At 50.3% G+C, this 24386-nt stretch overlaps 1 protein-coding gene across 1 annotated transcript in view; it reads right to left on the bottom strand.

Annotated features, from left to right (window-relative positions):
* The window catches only part of LOC135911049 (uncharacterized), a 141597-nt gene extending 132306 nt beyond the window's left edge, over positions 1-9291 (bottom strand). The window contains exon 1 of the mRNA XM_070532590.1: positions 9111-9291. Within this exon, the coding sequence (XP_070388691.1) occupies positions 9111-9128 (18 nt within the window). The 5' untranslated portion in view covers positions 9129-9291. The remainder of the gene's footprint in view (positions 1-9110) is intronic.
* Positions 9292-24386: the final 15095 nt, after the last annotated feature.

Here is a 24386-nt window from a genome sequence, read left to right on the forward strand (position 1 = left end):
GCACTTTTTGCATGAGGAAGCATGACGAAGTAGATAAGTTTTATGAAGATGGTTGAATTAGTGATGGGAAAAGTGCAAACTCAGTATTCTCTAGTAATGAGCGACTTCGATGCATAAGTAAGATAAGCTCGCCAAGCTGTACGTGTGAATGTGGCCCTCTGAAGTACGTAACCAAGGATACACTGGGCAAAGCGGTGAGGCCGCTGCTGATGTCCAGGCCATGTAATGACGTCAAAGCACGACGCTGTCAAACATCATATGTTGCATAACATGCACGACCGCAGTTAATTTTTTATTCAGGGAAAAATAAAACTGGACGCGTGGGCAGCACAGGGAGTGGCGTGAGGAAAAAAAAAACTAATCTGAACAGGCAACATCTTGCGACTTGTCTTTGGTCAGTTCTAAGCAAATCGAACCTTTTGTCATGGTGAGTGTTGCTCGAAGCTTGCGTTTGCTTTCGTCCAACCACTGCATCAAGAATGCCACTTGCCTCGTGGCAGACCTTGTCAACACTTGTGACAGGCGCTACGCTGTGTGGCAGTGTTTCTCTTGCTTTTTTTTTTTACTTGGTACCAGAAGCAACGATTGCGCATTAAGATAACGTCCGACGTGCCTGACAGTTAGCGCCTGCGACGTCATATCTGTTGTGCATTTCTCCATTCACAGGGATAACTGAAATCTTGGAATACTAGCGTGAAGATAACCAAAAGGGAGACACGCACAGTGTGGGTTTTATTCCCGACCGCGGCGGCCCAGAATCGCGCATTCACAGTTCGCGTTATGCAGATTAACTTCTCGGTTCCTACAAAACTGCGCATGCAAACAATTATGGGTCCTAGTAACATTGAAGTAGGTTCAGCGGCAAAATCTAGACCTTTTCCAAAGTATTTGGCTGTCGGTTCTTGATGCAGGCATACATGGTATGAATCATAATGGCGTCTAGACAGCGCCTTCGTAAATAAAGTGGTCCCTGTACCTGACGTTTTCGCGAGTTCTTTCACTGTTTCATGTGAACAATTGCTGTTTTTCTCACATAAAAATGTTTTCTCTGTAATGCTGGCGTGCACTCTGACCGCGATGTCAAGGTCCTCGCTTTCGTTGGTAGGACGGCATCTTTTTTTCACCTGAACGAACCTAGTGGAGCGGAAGCGGCAGAAACGAGTTCGAATGCGGCGAGCGCAGCCACGCGCCGATGTGCGGCCTCATTCCGCATTGTGCCTTCACGTACCGGCGACACACGATGTGCGTCGACTGTTTCTGCCACTGACAACTGGCCCTGTTCAGATTCGGCCATTTCGTCGCAGAATATGTCGCCTTCTTGATCAGAATATAAACGAATCTGACATAGCGGCACTTTTGAACCTAAGAATGACCTTCCTGTCTCACTGCCATGAGCAGACATGTGCGCCTGAGTGCTCAGAATGTACTGAACGGCACACAAAGAACGTTACAAAAGCTGACAGCGATATTCAGGGCTGAGCGGAGCTACCCAAGTGTGCAGCAGGACCAAAAAAGAAGTGTGAGCAGTCTCTGACATTCAAAGCGCAGTGAAAAAAAAATAACACTCCCGGTTGAAATCGAAGATGTCCATTTTTTTTTTATTTCGGGCCGGGGGTCATCGCAAGGAAAGGTCTGCTCAAACAGAGTCGTCGTGAACAGTGCCCGAAAAGCTTTTGAGAAGTTCTGTGAGGAGACTCGATGACAAGGTGAAGGAAAATGCAGAACATAGGCCCGCAGGAAGTCGTTAAATAAAGCAGATGCTTATTCTTGCGCTGCAGAGAGGAGAAAACCTGCGTATATGACTCTTATTTGTATTTTCTGTTTCGATTAGTGTGCTGCCAAGCCATCACTTACGAGTCTCTGTCAAAAAAGAAAACTGATTTGAAGCTTCAAATATGCAGAGAAATACACGGGGAAGGCGAAAGATTGAAATTCAAGAAGATGAGCAACGCGAGAACAAGCTGAAAGCAAAAGTCAACGCTTCGACAAGTCGAAATTTGTCGAAACGTTGGCTCTTGCTTTGGCCTTGTTCTCGTTTTGCTCATCGTCTCAAATATGCAAAAAGAAATTTTATCCGTTTTATTCGCTAACACAAAAATGTCTCCTTTAGGAAGCTACAAGAAATCAATTCAGTGGCTACTTAGAAATGGCAACCGAATATCTAATTACGGATTTTCAGCAAATATGCTTTAATTAGTACGAATCCCAATTTCTCTGCCGCATAATGATTCACATATAACAAAGGAATTTCCTTCGTAGTTCCACTTCATTGTGCCAAAACATTTTCTGCAATCTTTCTGATAACAAAGTGCACACGCAGATGCTGTATGTCAAAACTCTATTGAACATAGCGTGCATCATTCGCAAGGTGTGGACTTTCATATTCGTCTTTCATGTCTATTCGCGTGCTTTGAGTAAAGAAAAAGGGCAGTTAGTAGACGAAAGTTGTAGAGAATGAAGTACTAACGGCCGGAGGTGCTTCCGAGTGCTTTGCATTTACAGCACGCAAAGTCAGCCACGGCTTCGAAAGGCGCTGCTGGTCTCGCAAATATTAGGTTGGCTCAAATAAATTACAAAAATGCGAAGACTCGAGCAACCTTTCGAACACGCAATTTGTCTTCCAGCCGTACCTGACACACCGCATTCCTTGCCCTCAAGGATGCATGAGCAGGCCGACTGATTGAAACCCACGCGACAATGGCCGAGCACACAGCCAAGTGCAGATGAGTCGCCCTGAAAAACGCTGATTAAGCGTGTGCCTGTAATTCAATTGTGTCGCGGACGCCGAAGGCTAATAGGAGCCGGCACAGCGTCGGGAGATGCGTCGACGTCACGTTTCATCGGGACCAAACTTCGATGACCTCGAGTGTTCTGCCACGCAGTGCGTGCGCATTCAGAAAGAAGCACTGCATCCTTGTGGACGTGACCATTGCAGAATCACGTCACGTGTTTCCTTAGGGCTGAACTTTTCAGAATCAAGCCAGCCATGCGAAGAACCGGACAAAGTTTTCTGCACTTATACAAATTAAGTGACTGGGCAAAATTTACACCATCTGGAGGGTTCAGAAAGATCGAGCATACATTAGAAAGAATTTGTTTTTTGTTTTTGCAGTGCAGCTAGCCAAATTTATGCATTTAAGCGACAATGATTGCACAGCAATGGGATTCCTTTGTCAAGTTTGTCATAGTAAGTCAAAATGACAAAATAAAGAAACACCACTGTGTTACCTTGTATTGTACAGAAAAGTTAATCCTGAAAATAATGAGCGCATGCTGCAAACACTGGTTTGGAAATGACATATTGTGGAACAGCAAAGCGATGTGACAAGCATTTTAAGAAGGCCAGTACGAGAAATAATGTTCAGGGCCACCAATGAAACCGGCTAGCGAAAGAGTGGTGCGGTGACCAAGAACATTGACCCGTTTATTACAGCCAAGGGAACGGCACAAAAGCGATGTTTCATTGTATTCAGCATGTCGAAAAATGGTATGCAATGTTGCTCCCTGTCATCTCCTTCATAGGAAGGCTGCGCATGTGTCAGCCACACGCCATGCATGCCAACGGATTTGCCAAAGATAGGAATGCCGTCACCATCTCCAACTTGACAAGTTGTAGTCAAACCCTTGGTTTCAAGGATAGGAATTAATAAGAAGACCGAAATGAAATACTTCAAAACAGCATTGGCTATGCATCTGATCTATAATATAGATATAAGAGAAAATAAGAAATGACAAAACGTTTGTCGGAAAAAAATTGTAGATATAGATAATAAATGATAGTGGCCACCATGCCGACAAAAATGTCAGGCAAAAAGAAGCAAAAACTGGAAATTTTGAAGGTAGATGACGCGATTTTTTTATTACTGCCTGCACTTCTCTTGTGTCCAGTCTGCACTCCTAGCCTTTTTTGCATAATGAATACTTACCAACTAGCTCAGCTTTCTGTCGTTCTCAGCAACGCGATACTGCGAGAGCTCGAGACACCGTTCAAATCTGAGCACTGGGCTAGGTATCTTATAGTTATTAAACTAAGCCATTTAAACGTCTAAAGGCTTTCGGTTCAACCCGAGGATTTTTCATTTGGGAGCATTACCAAAGTCTCATTTAACAAAAAAGTGAGGTGACACATTGCAAGCTCTCCCTGGCTATCGCTCTATTTTGCGACTAAGAGCAATACATTGATGCACCATTCACTTTTCCGCCAATAGGAAGATCCATAATTCTTGCTTCTAATTCTATCCCGTGTTTTACTGCATGGTGAAGACACCACTTCACCGTTGTCTAGAGAGTTTTCATTCTTATTTAGTGATGACATCTAGCTGGCGGTCATGAATTATTAGATCACTTTTAGGCGGTTGCGGTAGTATTGTACAGGTGCAGAAATGCAGAACGGCTAGTTAAGAGAGTGTGCGCGAAATAACCCCAGGTGGAGAAACTTCATTCGGAACTCATCACGACGCCCGACTCCGATGGCCCTTCGCTAGCTACAGGAGGTCGTGGCTCTCGTCCTCTGCCTTTGGTCTGTTGCGTCCAGCCAACGCCGAACTGCCACGGCTGCTTCGCCAGGCACTGCTCCCTTCTCCTCTCTATTCACTCGCTCATGCATGTTATTCGTGCCCTTAAGCGCCTGCTTTGCAAAGAGCCGGTTAAACTGCCAATGGAAGGCGCGTGCTAGAAGATGAATTTTTATATCCTTCAAAGTGAGTTGCCGAGTGTGCTCTTCTACATTCAGTTTGTCTATTTCCGGCGGGAGCACATGCCCATAATTATTGTGGACACGCTACTACGACGGCGGTGCGACGGGTGTCGGAAATGTCCCCTAAGAGCTACGCCTGTCAAATTAAATAAATTTTCTAAAAAGTCACGAAATCTCGCAAACGCTTCTGCCAAAGTAAATATATTTTCTTGATTTTCTTGCAAAATCGGCACTATTTCTGTGAATGGTAGCCTGCTACAATTTTCAGCGCGTGTGAAATGCGAAGTTGGTTAAATAATAAATGTAATTAATGCGTCCGACTAGTGCACTTGTAGTGAGTAAACCTGAATACCGTGTCTCTACTTACAATAGAAACATAAACATTACGAGCCACCCCAGACGACGCCATCTCTTGGTCTCTCATCGAATATGAAAGAAAGATTATCGACGACCGAGCGAGTCCATGTGCTTACACGGAGTGAAGAACAATACTTCCTGCTCTGACTCATTGGCCAACCCAGAACTCCTCATTTACTGACGGACGCGGCAGCGCAATGACGACGACGACGACGATGATGATGATGATGATGATGATGATGGCCTCATGTTATGGCTCTGGGGGATTGGCCAAGAATTGCGTGCTGAAGCGATTACCTATTCTTTTGAAGTGTTATTTATTCGATGAAAAAGAAATACGAAAGTTAAGGAAACATACAAAAACTAATAAATTACATTACAAGACGACAATCAAAAAGTTATTCGTCTTGTTGATTGAATGTAACCGCAAACGGCATCAAACACATCCCTGTGGCTGACTCCCATAATTGACGCACCAAAAGATAGTATGATTTCTGATGATAACATTAACCCTTATTTAGCAAGCGGAAATTCTAGATGTCTTTTTCTTAACGATTTGTATCGCCGGCATACCAAAAAGTAATGATATAATGATTCTATTTCTTGGCAGTATGGACACATAGGCGATAGCATCAGACCAGTCCTGTGTAAATATAGGTTTAATGGAGGGAGCCGGCAGTGTAATCTCGCGATCACTGCTTCTGATCGCCTTGATGGGCACCACTGGATTTTCCACGGAAATTTTAGGTGCTGATATTCTGTCCATGTTGTTAGTAATTCAGTGTCATCTCAATGAATTGAATATTTTCGATGTACAATTGCTGGTATGTGCGCCACTACTGGAATAACCGGCATTACAGGTCCACTGAGGGATGCTCGCGCCAATCAGTCTGCCATTTCATTTGAATGTAAGGCACAGTGGCCAGGTGCCCATATTAGTTTCAGAGAATTGAACTGTGGAGGAATTAATGCTAGAAACGTCTTTAGAGTTGCCGAATTGGATGAAGCTGTAAGCAAAGTACAAACCGAAAGGGAATCAGTTATAACCCCCGCATTTATTGAGTTTGAAGGGAGTTTTCGAAGCGCTAAAATCACTACTAAAAGCACGGCTTCAAAAACGGGTGTCAAATCTGGCAGTCTCAAGGAGAATGACCAGCCAATCAATAGGAAGCGAGAAAATGCCTACGCCCGCCCTTTCGTTGTTCACTGAAGCGTCTGTAGCTATTATGTTATTTGTATGTACGTGTGCTAGGTAATCTTGCTGCAGGTTACTTAAAAAAGTGGCTAATACAAACTCACAGTTTGGGGGGAAAATGTCATAAAAATCTATCTTAATATTCCGATTTGATTCGGCTGCAGGAATTACCGCTCAAATGTTCACATTCAGGCTATCTAATTGTTTTTGTACAAAGAAAATCTGTGGAGTGTGAAAGCGAGGTAAATGGACAAGGAAGAAGGAATTTGGATGATTAATAAAGGCGTATTCAGGTTGTCTAAGCGGCAAGCTGTAAAATTTCAGAAATGCTTGAATTGTTAAGATGCGAAATCTGCAGGGCAATTTTGGAAGGCGCGCTTCTTGATAGATAACATTATTAGCCACAAACATGGGAAGTCCCATACACATGCGTAGGGCCTCACGCTCCAAAAGAAGCAGAGGCTTTATTTTATAAGCATGGCCGCCTGAGAACAAGACACACCAAAATTCCAATATGGGGCGCATGTACATTTTATAAATCATCAAGAGTGAATCCCTACGTAGTCCATGTTGTCGGTTACTCATTCTGCGCTGAATGCCTAAAGCACGTTGTGCCATACCTGCTATGCTTTCTATCTGCGGACTCCAGTAGAGTGTCCTGTTATATGTGATTCCCAAATATTTTAGAGACTGAACCTGTGGAATGGGTTCTTGCTGATAAGCTACAGAAATTGAAACCGGATCCGTGACCAGGAACAGTAAAATTGCGCCTTTGCATACATTTATTGACATACAAATTGTCTGAAGCCATACCTACAGCATACTCGTGTATCTCTGTAATTTTTGGTATAAAGTGCTGATGTCAGTGTCGGCCGCAAAGACTGCAATGTCATCTGCATACACGTAAACGTGCACGTCCTGACATGTGGGGATGGAGCACATTAATATATTAAATAATATTGGGGATAGGACCGCTCGTTGGCGAACACCGCGAGTCTGTCTGAATTTAGAAGATGAATATCCGTCCTTGACGCAATAAAATTCTCTTGATCGCAAAAATTCTGCCAACCACGCGGTAATATAATTTGGAAAACTACGACGCTGCGGAATATCCAGTAAAAGTGAATGTTCAACGCTGTCATAAGCTTTAGCTATATCTAATTTCAACAAAGCGGAATATTTTCTCCTTTTTCGGGCAAGTTGGATGCGGCTGTCTAAATCAGCATGTCCACACGATATTGAGCAATTAGCTCTGGAGTCTATTTGATTTGGACTTAATATTAAATTATCCGTCATCCAGATAGTAATTCTGCAATGTAATACCCTCTCATGAGCTTGACAATATTATAAGTAAGAGAAATAGGTCTGATGTTTTCTATGTTATAACCTACTCCTGGTTTTTTTTAGGTATCGTATTACTTTAGCTACTTTCCAATCGTAAGGTATCCAGGCTTTCTGTACGCAATAGTTCATAACATTTAGATGGTCTCCAGGAGATAGATAGAATAAAATTTTTATCGTGTGAACGGTAATTCCATCAGGACCAGGGGATGACAAGGTGAAGTTTCGAATCACTTGAGCTAATTCAGGCAATGTAACTTCAGTAAACACTGATGACGGGGCTAATTTCTGCGATATATAGGGCATCACTGACGTGAATCAACTTTTTTTCTAGCGCAATCATGAACACAAACATCTCCTTCCTTCGTCGATAATTGGAGGAGAACCGACTCTGCCAGATGCATGCATGTGCACGTTCTTTGAGAAAATCAAATCAGGTTATGGGATTTAACGTACCGAAGATATCAGAGGTGCCGAGGGGAGAGGCGGGAAGGCGTTTTTTAACCGTGTTAGCCTTGACGCGCACATTGAGAATTAACTTTACTTCTTTTGAATTCCGTCCCTATCCTGATGCGGTCGGGAATCAAACCAGCGTACTTGACGATCGGCGTCAGTGCCGTAGCATGTGAGCCGCCACTGCGCCACCAGCAGCGCAGAATAATTGTAAGCACACGAAATCTGCGCTTTTTTGGGCGACTGCCTACAAACAGGTCCCAGTGCCGCTGTTGGCAAAATTTGAATGATGGAGACCGCGAGCTAGAATGTTTTCCGAAACACAGATTCAACGTCAACTGTCATAGGCCGCGCACGCAATCGTTATTATCGAGCGTATATTTCAACGCGTACAGACGATGAACAGCCAGAAAGAATGATTTCTTTCACACCGCACAGGATGGATCGCGAGATCCCGCAGTATGTGACGGGACCTCCTTCACAGGCGTCATGCTAAGTCGTTCGTTGCCCCACTTATTAAACTACACTGCCAGCGGTGGCAAAATTGTGCAACTACTCGGATACGTGGTTACAAGTTTCTGGTCACAGCTCGAGCGAGTGGAGGTGATTTTTTTTCTTTGCCGATATGCTTGCCTGATAAATGTATGAAATGGGAGGCCGAGTCTCAGAATGTAGAAACTGGTGCAATAAGGAACTCTCGATTTCGCCCTTATATGCGGTGGCGTCTCGCGACCATTACCTGAACCCTTGAGGTTTATAGTACCGAGTTGTGCAGAACAAAAGTAAGTGAATCAGTGAGCACGAAATACGTAGCTTCAGTCTGCATTGCAAACAGGTCACCCATTGCATTCGTCGCGGTGGCAAAAATGACTAACAGAAAACAGACACAGCGAGCACAGAGGTGCCGGACGACGAGTCGTAGTCGAAATACGAGTGCGCGATTTCGAGAGTTGCACGGTTTGGTTACGTCGAGTACCGCGGCTCGGGCGCCCTGCCCGCCCTCGTGCCGACGAAGCAGTCCCGGCTGCCGCTCCCTCGGCGCACAAGCGTGCACGCCGCGGGGCTCACCTGTCGTGGTCTGAGCATGTCTCCCGCTGCGCGGCGGCCGTCGTCGGCAAAAGTCCACAGGGCAGCACGCGGCGGTCCCCACGAGACGGTGACGCACTGAGCACTCGCGACCCTCGCCGACACGCCGGACGCTTTTGTGGTCGGCGGCCGGCCAATGGGACGCGGCGGGAGAGCGGGTGCCGCGCCGTCTCTCCGCCCTCGCTCTCGCTACGACCGGACAGCGGCCGCTTCCGCGCTGCGTCCTCCGGATCACAGCGCCGAGCAACTCTGGGTTCAGCGGCGCCGCACTGGAGAGCTGGGCGCCTACGACGGGCAGCCTTCGAACGCCTCGAGGTGGGCGAAGGAGGGAATAACGGCGTGACGCCCACTACGTCGCGAACACGATAAAATAACTCAATACGCACATCCACCACGCTCTCAGAGCCACAGCTCCATCACGCGGTATCCTCGGCTGATCGCCTCTATCCCCCGAAGCCGAGTCGGGCAGATCTGGCGTTCGCCGAACTCGGTGGTAGAGGACAAGCGCGCAAGGCGAACGTGTACTCGATCCGGGAGGAGGAAATGGCAGATGCGAAACCACGTGACTACTGTGAATGCCCGATGTTCCGCCTATCCAAAGCTCACGGCTCTGCCGGGAAAACCGCCTGTGGGACGAGCGTTCGTTGAGACGCGAGCCATAGAGACAGGATTCGCGAGCATGTAGGGCACGGCCTAGGTTGCCTAGGTTACGGTGGACCACCGCCAATGTTACGATGGCGTTGCTGGAAACACTGTCTCGACGGCTGCTCCGATGACAGGGCCCGGAACGCCTCGAAGCGCTCGAAGATGAAGGCGAGCAATCACAAAGAACCCGCTGAACGCATGGCGCACACCCTCTTTCAAGCAGCAGTAGACAACGCCGCTCGCGAGAGCGCTCTGAAACGGCCTGCCGAAGGGACCATTAGACTATCGGAGGTATTTTCGAGTAGAACATACATATAGGGTGTCTTTTTCTTTTTTTTTCAGCAGCACCACATAGCACACTTCTCCATTCAGCTAAATTATTCGATGAAATTATCCTTACTTCTCTATGAAATAAAAATTGAATTACTACCCTAACTACGCGAATAATTATTTACGTTATTCCACGTATATATATTTAAGAATGGTAGCTACGGAGCTTGAAACACATATCGACTTGGATCAAATTCGGAGCGCGCCACCAGTGTCGAGTAGGCGTCGTGAAACTTGCGCAAAAAATGCACTGTTGTTCTCCTTGCTCTTTTTTAACGTAACGCTGTTTTATGCACTCATTCATAATAGCGAATGGAACGCCGATGCATTTAGTCAGACGCTTTCAAAATCAATATATCGAAAGAGGTGTAGTCGTGAGAGTTCGATCCAAGTATCGCCTTGCAAACTACAATTAAGAAATTGAAATATGTGCCATAAAGTAATTACCTAGGAAGATAACTACTGTAATTACGTTAATTATTTGTTGCAGTATCTCGATTTGGCGTAGAAGTAATGGACCACCTTACCGAGTGACACACACAAACACACCCACACACACACACACACACACACACACACACACATATATATATATATATATATATATATATATATATATATATATACATATATATATATATATATATATATATATATATATATATATATATATATATATATATATATATATATATATATATATATATATATATATATTGTGAGCATTATTCATACGCTTCATATTCTCACCTGTACATACTCATCATCACCGTTTTGGGGCCTGGTGGTGGGGCTCTGTCTCGGGAGACTAAAGAAGAGACTGGCTGCCTAAACCTCGTCTCACAAGTGGTGGAGTGTGCTGTCCGGTCCCTTCGCCCTCTCGCTCCCGGTCTCTCTCCAGCTTCACCTACGCTACATCCCTGGAGCTCCGCTCGGGTCGCCGCCTCTACCAACTGCACTCGACCATGTCGCAAGACCAGCAGACCAGTACCACGACATCCACCTTGCCGACTCCTGCGGGAACCCCTTCTTGGACAGTCACCACCCCTCAGAAGGATCCACCGGTATTTGCTGGGTTTCCAGGTGACGACGTTGAAGACTGGTTGGAGCTATACGAGCGCGTGAGTGACTTTAACCACTGGAACGAATCAGCAAAACTTGCTCACGTCGCCTTCTACCTAACCGGAGTTGCGAAAACATGGTTTTATCGTCTGTCCGCTCCGATATCGCTAAGAAGAAGATTGCTGAGCGTGTACAGCACTCCGGCGAGTCCTACACTTCGTACATAGAGGACGTCCTCGCCCTCTGCCGCCGCGTGAACACCTCGATGGCAGAGAGTGACCGTGTACGCCACCTGCTCAAGGGTATTGGGACTGCGGCATTCAATGCTCTTGTAGTGCTGAATCCCACTACCGTCGCCGACATCATCAGTACGTGTCAGCGTCTCGATGACCTTCATATGCTCCGCTTACACCCTGACACATCTGATTTCAAGGCGTCCAACGACAGCGAGCTACGTGCTTTGATCCGCTCCATCATCCGTGAGGAACTGCACGCCCAAGCTTCGTCAAACCCTCCTGAGGTCCATCTGACGCCTCCTGGTGGCGGCCTACGCCATATCGTGCGGGAAGAGCTTGCTGCCGTGACCTGCCCGCAAATCACGAGCCCGCACCCTATCCATACGCCAACGTACGCTCAGGTTGCCTCTATAGCGCCACTCCCCCAGCAGCCACCACAACAGGCACCTGCACCGCACATGTCCCTGAATCCTATCACTGCAAGACCATCGCCTGTTCCGTCTTATAACGCATGGAGCCCACCTCGACCGGTTTGTTACTACTGCGGCATCCGTGGCCACATTTCCAGGTTTTGCCGACGCCGTCAGCAAGATGAAAGACGTGGCTATGACGGCTTTGAAAGGGATCAGTTTTCTGGCCCTGTACCACGACGTCGGCGTTCTGACTACGTTTATTTTCCACCACGTTCCCCATCTCCACAGGACTTCAACACTGCCAGTTCATCGCGTTTCCCGCGTCGTCGCTCTCCATCACCGATGCGCCGCTCTTCTTCCCCTCTACGACCGGCTACTTCGTCCTCCGATCACCGCCCGGAAAACTAAATGGTGCAGCTTCAGGAGGGAAAGCTGCATCGTTTGGACAACGTGAAACGCCTCCGGAGCGCCCGTCAAATGTACTTTTGGTGTTTGTTGAAGGTGTCCGAATCGAAGCCTTGGTTGACACAGGTGCATCGCTTTCCGTTATTAGTGCTGACTTGTGTTCTAGATTGCGAAAAGTGAAGACACCGTATAATGGCCCTCCCCTTCGTTGTGCTAATGCAGTTCTTGTTCAGCCCTCCAGTGTTTGCACTGCGCGTGTTTTCATTGATGGCATCCTCCACCACATTCAGTTCGTCGTGCTGTCTTCGTGCACTTCCGCGATGATTTTGGGATGGGACTTCCTGTCCTCCGCCTCAGCTTTAATCTCTTGCCGTCAGCGAACTATTCATATGACAGACACTGAATCTTCGTCCTCTGTCAATGATCACAGCCTGCGTTTTGTCACGTCTACCGACTGTTTCATTCCCGCGGGCACTGAGCATATTCTGACGCTGACTTCCGACACTATTATTACTGGTGATGTGTTCCTTGCACCGAGTGGTTACTGCATTTCTGGTGGGCTTAGCCTTGCTCCTAGCCTAGTACGGTTTCAGGACGGTAGAGCCTCAGTCGCTGTTCGTAACCCTACTTCTTCCCCAGTTGTGCTCTCCCAGGGCTCTACTGTGACATGCTTTACTGACACCGAACCTCTTTCGCTGGTACCGCTTCACACCGAATCACCACCTTTGTCTACCACAACTGATTATCACACTGCTGCCGCTGCTTTAACGGCCGCGATAAATCCCGATTTGACCACTGCGCAGAAAGGAGACCTTCTGGCACTCCTGCACAAACACAGAGCCTTATTTGACGTCCACTCCAAGCTTCTTGGGCGCACTTCCGTCGCAGTACATCGCATCGAAACCGAAGGCAGTTCGGTTGTACGCCGCCGCCCGTATCGCGTGTCTTCCGCAGAACGGAAAATCATTGCGGATAACGTTGATGACATGCTCAAAAGAGACATCATTCGGCCATCCTCCAGTTCTTGGTCGTCTCCTGTCGTGCTGGTTCGCAAGAAAGACGGCTCCGTACGATTCTGCGTCGATTATCGAGCCCTTAATAAGATCACGCGCAAAGACGTATATCCGATGCCAAGAATTGACGATGCCATTGACTCCCTCCAGGGTGCGGAATATTGCTCTAGTCTAGACCTCCGATCCGGATACTGGCAAATCCCCATGCACGAAGCGGACAAGGCCAAGACAGCCTTTGCAACGCCAGACGGACTTTACGAGTTCAACGTCATGCCGTTCGGTTTATGTAATGCCCCTGCAACATTTGAACGCATGATCGACACAGTTTTACGTGGCCTTAAGTGGAAGACCTGTCTGTGCTATTTAGATGACATCGTTATTTTTTCTACAACTTTTAGTCAGCACCTTGAGCGCTTGGACGAAGTTTTCACTTGCATTTCCAACGCTGGCCTCCAACTCAACACAAAGAAATGCCATTTTGCCAGGAAGAACATCAAAGTATTGGGCCATCTTATCAGCAAAGATGGCATTCGACCAGATCCCGAAAAGGTTGCTGCCGTGCATCGCTTCCCTCGGCCTGAAAATCAAAAGCAATTAAGAAGTTTCTTAGGCCTGGCATCCTACTTCCGCCGCTTCATCAGTCGTTTTGCAGCCATGGCGTCGCCGCTACACAAGTTGCTCACGTCGGGCACTGCTTTCCCTTGGACAGATGAATGCGAACTTTCTTTCCAAGCCCTCAAGCAGGCATTAACCAGCGACCCTGTCCTCTGTCACTTCGATGACAACGCACCAACTTGCTTGCACACCGACGCTAGTGGCCATGGGATCGGTGCTGTACTTTTACAGCGGGATACCACCTCACGAGAGAGAGTTGTTGCCTATGCCAGTCGCGCACTAACACCTGCCGAAATGAATTACTCAATCACAGAACAGGAATGTCTCGCAGTAGTTTGGGCGATCCAAAAATTTCGACCATATCTTTACGGACGCCATTTCACGGTCATAACCGACCACCACGCCTTATGCTGGTTGTCGTCAATCAAAAATTTGTCCGGACGACTTGGTCGCTGGGTGGTACGCTTACAAGAGTACGACTTTGACGTTGTCTACAAGTCTGGGAAAAAGCATCAAGATGCCGACGCTCTCTCTCGCTGCCCGCTGCCATTATTAGCTTCGAGTACACCTCTCCATTGCTCGCCACTTGATGATGAGACTAAGTCGTCACTCCCGTTATTACCGTTATTACCTCTCACGGTTACTGACACGTTATCTTCCCATCGCCTCTCTCACCTCGCCTCGTGTCAACGTTCTGACCCCTACTGCGACAGCATCATCCAACGCCTGTGCGGAACTACATCTGCTCCAAATGCCAGATTACGTCGACAACTGCGACTATTTAAGCTTGACAACGATGTGCTGTACCGCTACATATACAACTCCGACGGACACAGCTGGGTACCTATTCTTCCACGCTCGATGCGCACACAAGTCCTTGAAGCCTTGCACGACGACCCATCTGCTGGCCATTTGGGATTCCACAAAACATACCACCGCGTTAGGAGCCGTTTCTTTTGGCCAGGCATGTCTACCTTTGTGGCCAAGTACGTCGCTTCTTGCGTTCAGTGTCAACGGCGGAAACGACCGACTTCGCCTCCTGCTGGGCTTTTACAGCCCATCCCATGTCCCGAGACACCGTTTGCCATCGTTGGGATAGACCTAGTCGGCCCTTTGCCCATAACGCCAGCGGGTCATCGATGGGTCGTGACAGCTGTTGACCAGCTCACACGTTACGCAGAGACCGTTCCTCTACGCTCTAGTTCAGCCTCCGACGTCGCCACCTTCTTTCTAGATGCCATTGTGCTGCGCCATGGTGCCCCTCGTGTACTGTTAAGCGACCGCGGCAAGACTTTCATGTCAACAATGCTCGCAGAAGTATTCGGAGCTTGTGGCACAGTTCATAAGACGACATCCGCATATCACCCACAAACAAATGGCTTAACCGAGCGATTTCATCGCACACTCATAGATATGATATCGATGTATATCGGGCCAAACCACGACAATTGGGACAAACTTTTACCTTTCGTGACTTTTGCTCACAACACCGCTATCCAACGAACTACGGGATACTCACCTTTCTACCTAGTTTTCGGCCGTTCACCGACATTCACCATCGACGCCGCTTTCTTCAATGCTCCAACTAACACATCAGACAGTACACCCGAACAGTTCGTTTCGAGACTTGAGGAATGCCGTCAACGTGCTCGTTTCAACACAGAAGTCAGTCAGCTAGATCGCAAGCAACGTTACGACATCTCTCGTCGCGACGTCTCCTTTCGTCCCGGAGAGGAAGTGCTTCTTTGGACGCCTATTCGTGCACCCGGTTTGTGCGAGAAGTTTGAATCCCGCTTTCTTGGACCCTATATTATTAACGAACAAACATCCCCCGTGAACTATCGCGTTACTCCCGTAGACGTTTCTTCCGACCATCGTTGTCGTGGTTCGGAGATCGTTCACGTTTCGCGCCTAAAACGATTCGTTCGGCGTTCCCCTCCTGGCTAAGTCGCGGCCTGGCTGGCCGCTTGCGCGTGCGGGGAAATTAGTGTGAGCATTATTCATACGCTTCATATTCTCACCTGTACATACTCATCATCACCGTTTTGGGGCCTGGTGGTGGGGCTCTGTCTCGGGAGAATAAAGAAGAGACTGGCTGCCTAAACCTCGTCTCACAATATATATATATATATAAACGCGCATTAAGAATAATCACTTCTAGGTACACAATACAGTGCGCACTTGTGCATGCCTTGTATGAATTGAAAATTGCTGAGGTCATTCATGGTATTATTGAAGCCAATAATCCACTCCCAATTATTTTATTTAATATCCCGTTACGAAATACAAGAGCTGCAACTAATCAGTGTTTTAATTCGCCTCCATGTCATATTCCATACGGGAAAATGCTCGTGGAATTTAACGGCGCACTTATTCAGAATTCTCTTCCAATACATATAAAAGGAGCCCGTAACTTTAGGTCTCCTGTGAAAAAATACTTTTTTGAAGAATACTCTCCATAAAAGTACACTTCTTTATATTTACATTCCTTCCTATGTTGTGCATGTCAATTGCTCAAATTTTGCATGTCAATTTCATTGTTATTTATTTATTTATTTAAAATACTTTCAGGGCCCAAAGGCACTACAGAAAGGAGTGGGAAAGAAATGGCAAGACGTGCAGCAAACAAAAAAAAAACAGAAGTATTACAAGGCGTCTTGTAAAGCGATCTTGAACTGGTGGTCATCAGCAATGCTGGCGATTGTGGAGGGAAGGTGGTTCCATGCGACACTTGTTCTAGAAACAAAAGAGCGGCCGTCGACAGAGCGGCCAGAAAACATCAAGTATTGGGTTCAGGATAGGCCAGGCGTGGACACTATCACGAGAGCGGCCGATCTCGCTGAGGAGTATGGAGCTCGCCCTGTGGTCGAAGGCAACGAAGTTTCTAACAAGGAGAGGAATAAATACACACCCGACAAGCCAGAGCGATGGTCAAAATTGAGTCAGGACAACTCAAAGCAAATGTCAGTTTCGGTGAAATATAGTGACGAGGACAGCGAAGGAAAGGAGGAGTCACGCGAACGTAGGGCAGAAAGGCAAAAGAAAAAAGCTTTCGAGGCAAAGAAACCGGCAGTTTGCTACAACTGCCAGCAAACGGGGCATATCTCCATGGGGTGCAGAATTACGAAACTATTGTTGATGTCACTAACTAGTAACAAGGAAAATCTGAAATTGCTCGAGCCTTACATTCGAGACCTTATGGTAAACGGTAAACCGTGTCGGGTGTTTCGCGACTCGGCAGCCACAATGGACGTGGTGCACCCATCGTACGTAGAACAAGGCCAGTTAATGGGAGAATGTGCTTGGATAAGGCAAGCCGTAGAGGCCTCAGTGGTTGTCTCCCTGTGACAAAGATTCAAATAGAAGGTCCTTTTGGAATACTGGAAACTGAAGCCGCCGTCTCGGCACATCTCCCTCCGCAGTAATTATATTTGTTTTCTAACAAATTTGAGGATTTGCTGCAACGCAGGGGAATTGGGTTTAGTGAGGGAATAGTGCAAGCCCTAACTCGCTCCAAGGCAAGGGAGCTAATGGCCAAGGCAGTGTACGAATGTCTAGTGGTGGAGGAAACTTGTTTGATGGAGGATTCGTCAACCAGCACCAAACAGGACAGCCCTATGGGGGATATTGCGGAAGGTACACTAGCTAATGAAGAGGCCAGGAAAGCACCGGAGCCTGAAATGTGTCGAGAGAAAGAATGCAGAAAAAAGTTATCGAATGTAAGACCTGCTACATTGATTGCTGAACAGGAAAAAGCTTCCACCCTGCGTAACCTAAGGCTGGACGCGAAAGAAGGTGTGGCTAAACAGAACGTAAAGCTCCTCTTGAGGGCTGGCTTCCTTTATTTAAAGTACGCCAGTCGAAAGGGAGTACAGTTCCCCCAACTCACGGTGCCACATCCCTATCGTGAGCATCTCGTGCAGCTGGTCCACGGGGGCTGTTGGGCAGGGCATCTGGGCATTCGTAAAACAAAGGACCGCTTCCTGCAGGAATTTTACTGGCCCGGCTGCTTTCGGGAAGTGGAAGCATTCGTGAGAAGCTGCGACACATGTCAACGAATAGGCATTACTGGAGATAAGGCTAAAGCGCCGATGAAACTTGTTGCCATTATCACGGCGCCGTTTCGCAGGCAGTGGGACCAGTGGGACACAGTGGGACCACTTCCTGCAACGCAGTCTGACTATGGGCATATTCTCACTGTTGTATGGCCCGCAACGAAATTCCCAGAGGCGGTGCCCCTGTGTCCCGGTGTCCACTAATTCCCGGGGTCCACTAAGCTCGGTGGAGATTGTCGACACGCTTTTGTCTACCTTCGCCCGAGTGGTGTTTCCCGCAGAAATACAGTCAGAGCAAGGATTCCTCTTTACGAGCGCATTGACCTATGGAAGATGGATTCCCAATTTGCTATGGTTGTCTCATGGGTATGCCGGTCTGGCAGTCGCCCCGAATTGATGACAGGTCCCTCTGTGTGTTCGACCAAGGGGAGAACGCTTTCTGCGAACCAACGCCGCCTACGATCCCCGACGCACGTGGAGCCGCCAGAGAAACACGTGCGAACGTCACCTGGGAGATGGCAACGCCGCCTACGATCCCCGACGCACGTGGAGCCGCCAGAGAAGCACGTGCGAACGTCACCTGGGAGAGGGCAACGCCGCCTACGAACCCCGATGCACGTGGAGCCACCAGCGAAGCACGTGCGAACGTCACCTGGGAAAGGGCGACGCCGCCTACGCTCCCCAACGCACGTGGAGCCGCCAGAGAAGCACGTGCGAACGTCACCTGGGAGAGAGCAATGCCGCCTACGAACCCCGATGCACGTGGAGCCACCAGCGAAGCACGTGCGAACGTCACCTGGGAAAGGGCGACGCCGCCTACGCTCCCCAACGCACGTGGAGCCGCCAGAGACGCACGTGCGAACGTCACCTGGGAGAGGGCAACGCCGCCTACGAACCCCGATGCACGTGGAGCCACCAGCGAAGCACGTGCGAATGTGACCTGGGAAAGGGCGACGCCGCCTACGCTCCCCAACGCACGTGGAGCCGCCAGAGAAGCACGTGCGAACGTCACCTTGGAGAGGGCAATGCCGCCTACGATCCCGACGCACGTGGAGCCACCAGAGAAGCACGTGCGAACGTCACCTGGGAAAGGGCGACGCCGCCTACGCTCCCCAACGCACGTGGAGCCGCCAGAGAAGCACGTGCGAACGTCACCTGGGAGAGGGCAACGCCGCCTACGATCCCCAACGCACGTGTAGCCGCCAGAGAAGCACGTGCGAACGTCACCTGGGAGAGGGCGACGCCGCCTACGATCCCCAACGCACGTGGAGCCGCCAGAGAAGCACGTGCGAACGTCACCTGGGAGAGGGCAACGCCGCCTACGATCCCCAACGCACGTGTAGCCGCCAGAGAAGCACGTGCGAACGTCACCTAGGAGATGGCGACGCCACCTACGATCCCCAACGCACGTGTAGCCGCCAGAGAAGCACGTGCGAACGTCACCTGGGAGAGGGCAACGCCGCCTACGAACCCCGACGCACGTGGAGCCACCAGCGAACCACGTGCGAACGTCACCTGGGAGAGGGCAACGCCGCCTCCGATCCCCGACGCACGTGGAGCCGCCAGAGAAGCACGTGCGAACGTCACCTGGGAGAGGGTAATGCCGCCTACGAACCCCGACGCACGTGTAGCCACCAGCGAAGCACGTGCGAACGTCACCTGGGAGAGGGCAACACCGCCTACGAACCCCGACGCACGTGGAGCCGCCAGAGAAGCACGTGCGAACGTCACCTGGGAGAGGGCAATGCCTCCTACGATCCCGACGCACGTGGAGCCAGCAGCGAAGCACGTGCGAACGTCACCTGGGAGAGGGCGACGCCGCCTATGATCCCGACGCACGTGGAGCCACCAGAGAAGCACGTGCGAACGTCACCTGGGAGAGGGCAACGCCGCCTACGATCCCCAACGCACGTGTAGAGGCCAGAGAAGCACGTGCGAACGTCACCTGGGAGAGGGAAACGCCGCCTACGATCCCCGACGCACGTGCAGCCGCCAGAGAAGCACGTGCGAACGTGACCTGGGAGAGGGCAACGCCGCCTACGAGCCCCGACGCACGTGGAGCCGCCAGAGAAGCACGTGCGAACGTCACCTGGGAGAGGGAAACGCCGCCTACGATCCCCGACGCACGAGCAGCCGCCAGAGAAGCACGTGCGAACGTCACCTGGGAGAGGGCAACGCCGCCTACGAACCCCAACGCACGTGGAGCCGCCAGAGAAGCACGTGCGAACGTCACCTGGGAGAGGGAAACGCCGCCTACGATCCCTGACGCACGTGCAGCCGCCAGAGAAGCACGTGCGAACGTCACCTGGGAGAGGTCAACGCCGCCTACGATCCCCGACGCACGTGGAACCGCCAGAGAAGCACGTGCGAACGTCACCTGGGAGAGGGCAACGCCGCCTACGAACCCCGACGCACGTGGAGCCAGCAGCGAAGCACGTGCGAACGTCACCTGGGAGAAGGCAACGCCGCCTACGATCCCCAACGCACGTGGAGCGGCAAGAGAAGCACGTGCGAACGTCACCTGGGAGAGGGCAATGCCGCCTACGATCCCCGACGCGCGTGGAGCCACCAGAGAAGCACGTACGAACGTCACCTGGGAGAGGGCAACGCCGCCTACGATCCCCGACGCACGTGGAGCCGCCAAAGAAGCACGTGCGAACGTCACCTGGGAGAGGGCAACGCCGCCTACGATCCCCGACGCACGTGGAACCGCCAGAGAAGAACGTGCGAACGTCACCTGAGAGAGGGCAACGCCGCCTACGATCCCCAACGCACGTGGAGCCGCCAGAGGAGCACGTGCGAACGTCACCTGGGAGAGGGCAATGCCGCCTACGAACCCCGACGCACGTGGAGCCACCAGCGAAGCACGTGCGAACGTCACCTGGGAGAGGGCAACGCCGCCTACGATCGCCGACGCACGTGGAGCCGCCAAAGAAGCACGTGCGAACGTCACCTGGGAGAGGGCAATGCCGCCTACGATCCCCGACGCGCGTGGAGCCACCAGAGAAGCACGTACGAACGTCACCTGGGAGAGGGCAACGCCGCCTACGATCCCCAATGCACGTGGAGCCGCCAGAGAAGCACGTGCGAACGTCACCTGGGAGAGGGCAACGCCGCCTACGAACCCCGACGCACGTGGAGCAACCAGCGAACCACGTGCGAACGTCACCTGGGAGAGGGCAACGCCGCCTACGATCCCCAACGCACGTGGAGCCGCCAGAGGAGCACGTGCGAACGTCACCTGGGAGAGGGCAATGCCGCCTACGAACCCCGACGCACGTGGAGCCACCAGCGAAGCACGTGCGAACGTCACCTGGGAGAGGGCAACGCCGCCTACGATCCCCGACGCACGTGGAGCCGCCAAAGAAGCACGTGCGAACGTCACCTGGGAGAGGGCAACGCCGCCTACGATCCCCGACGCACGTGGAGCCGCCAGAGAAGAACGTGCGAACGTCACCTGGGAGAGGGCAACGCCGCCTACGATCCCCAACGCACGTGGAGCCGCTAGAGAAGCACGTGCGAACGTCACCTGGGAGAGGGCAACGCCGCCTACGAACCCCGACGCACGTGGAGCAACCAGCGAACCACGTGCGAACGTCACCTGGGAGAGGGCAACGCCGCCTACGATCCCCAACGCACGTGGATCCGCCAGAGGAGCACGTGCGAACGTCACCTGGGAGAGGGCAATGCCGCCTACGAACCCCGACGCACGTGGAGCCACCAGCGAAGCACGTGCGAACGTCACCTGGGAGAGGGCAACGCCGCCTACGATCCCCGACGCACGTGGAGCCGCCAAAGAAGCACGTGCGAACGTCACCTGGGAGAGGGCAACGCCGCCTACGATCCCCGACGCACGTGGAGCCGCCAGAGAAGAACGTGCGAACGTCACCTGGGAGAGGGCAACGCCGCCTACGATCCCCAACGCACGTGGAGCCGCCAGAGAAGCACGTGCGAACGTCACCTGGGAGAGGGCAACGCCGCCTACGAACCCCGACGCACGTGGAGCAACCAGCGAACCACGTGCGAACGTCACCTGGGAGAGGGCAACGCCGCCTACGATCCCCAACGCACGTGGATCCGCCAGAGGAGCACGTGCGAACGTCACCTGGGAGAGGGCAATGCCGCCTACGAACCCCGACGCACGTGGAGCCACCAGCGAAGCACGTGCGAACGTCACGTGCGAACGTCAAGAAGCAAGTCAGCAGGGACCCTATTCGCATACAGCACCCCTCAAAATAATCAGGTGAGCTGGGCGCAAGTCGCATCTCCCACTGCCAGCCCTGAGAATACACCTACACCAATCACATAAAACCCAGAGTACAAGAAAATAGTAGAAGAAAACAAAATAATTCGGAACAATTTAGCCGAGCTACGAGTCGAGTTTGAAGCTTTTAAGCGCATGGCAAACAACAGCACATCACAGCAACCCATACAAATAGCGGACTACACTTCCAAGTCACCACCGCAGACATCACTGCAACAAAGTACCGCCTCCAGCGCTCAATCGGTAACGCTGGAACAGTTAGCACAAAATATGCAACTAATATTCGCAGAGCTACACAAACTCAAGCGAATGGTAAAGGATGTGCAAAGAAAAGCCGCAGCCGTCCCCCAAAAGAGGGTCAGTCAATGTCCAGGAACTCCTACCAGGACACCGATAGCTATAGAGCACACTGATAGTGACAGTAATATCCACGGATAATATAGCAAACAACACAAAGACCGGACACATTGAAATCTAGCAATGTAATTACTGCACCCTACGCACTAAATTGGCTAATTTCACGCACTACATAGAATCTGCGCCAATCCCTCCCGACATTATCTGTATTCAGGAAATAGGGAAACAAAATCAAAAACTCAAAGGATACGAGCTTTCTGCTCACTCAGATTACCCTCAGGTAGCCACCATTGCCAAGAAGGATGTCGCGATTAGCGTAAATTATTTTTTGGGGGGAACCTATTCAGCTCCAGATAATCACGATTTGGCCGCAGAAAAGGGCCAAACATAAAACAATTACTGTCAACGTTTATAGTTCTCCCAGAGAAAAACAGGCGGATTTAGAAAACGTGGTGGCCACCGCGGTGCGACTCGCTCAAGGTAGGGACAAATTAATATTGTTAGGCGACTTTAACGCACAGCACTCAAACTGGGGCTACAGTAGAGACAATTGCAAGGGTATCTTGTTGGCCGACGTTGTAGAGTGCTACGGACTTTTCCAGCTAACTCAACCAGATCTCCCAACGCGAATCGGGAAAAGCGTGTCCAAGGACACTTCCTCCGACCTCACGTTCACCAACAACGAAAGTGAGACGCCATGGACGAACCTAGGTGAAAAGCTAGGAAGCAATCACTATACCTTAAGCATATCGGTTAATGCTGCCAGGATTCGAAGAGCTATTGGCAAAGCAAGGTGATCCAACTGGACCAAATTTCGTGAAAAACAGAAAACAATCGGCACTATAACAGACGTAGAAGAATGGGCGGAGCGGATCAGAGTTATTCACTCCGGGGTCACAAAAACAATGGAAACGGCAATGATTCGCAATCTAAGTGACGACACGCTAAAGAGCTTGACCAAATTCTTTAACGACACGGTCTGGACAAAGTACGGTGTCGTTTCGAAAAGAATGGAAGAAAGCAAAAATTATTCTCACTCTTAAACCAGGTAAGCATTGTAACATCAACAACCTTCGACCCATCTACATAACGTCGTGCGCGGGGAAACTCTGAAAAGGTTGTGCCGGTCCGGCTCTCGAACCACATGGAGCTTAACAACATGTTCGCCTCCAACATGTTCGGTTTCCGACCCCACGTGTCGGCGCAGGACGTTTTTCTACTGCTAAAGCACCAGCTCCTGCACCCCCACAGAGAGTCGGACGATAAATTTCTACTGGCATTGGACGTCAAAAAGGCCTTCGACAGCATCTCCCACCACACTATTCTGGAGGTACTGGAAGCGGTGAACTGCGGAACTCGAATTTATAACTACGTGCGCTCGTTCCTCAGCAACCACACGGCCACAATCGGATTGGGCTCCACGAGGTCCAACACCTTCAACTGTCCCGACAGAGGTACACCTCAGGGAGCTATACTCTCTCCACTGCTATTTAATGTAGGAATGAGAAAGCTAGCCCTGGAGCTAGATAAACACCCGAATCTCATCTGTGCGATATATGCTGATGACATCACGCTCTGGGCTCATCAGGGGTCCTACGGGGACAAGCAAGAAACCCTTCAAAAGGCCATAGACGCAGTCGTGGAATACGCGAAGGTGACGGACATGGTAAGCGCACCCAAAAAATCTGAATTAATTCGGGTGCGCGCGAAATACGCAAGAAAGAAGTATTGGGTGCCACTCACTCTGACTCTCGACGGAGCGCCAATTCGTGAAGTGGAGACACTCAGAATATTGGGGATGTGGATACAGCAGAACGCTGGAACATCCCACACCCTTCAAAAACTAAAGGCGGTCACAGGAAA

The sequence above is a fragment of the Dermacentor albipictus genome, chromosome 1 (assembly GCF_038994185.2).
Source record: "Dermacentor albipictus isolate Rhodes 1998 colony chromosome 1, USDA_Dalb.pri_finalv2, whole genome shotgun sequence".
NCBI classification, from domain to species: Eukaryota; Metazoa; Arthropoda; class Arachnida; order Ixodida; family Ixodidae; genus Dermacentor; species Dermacentor albipictus.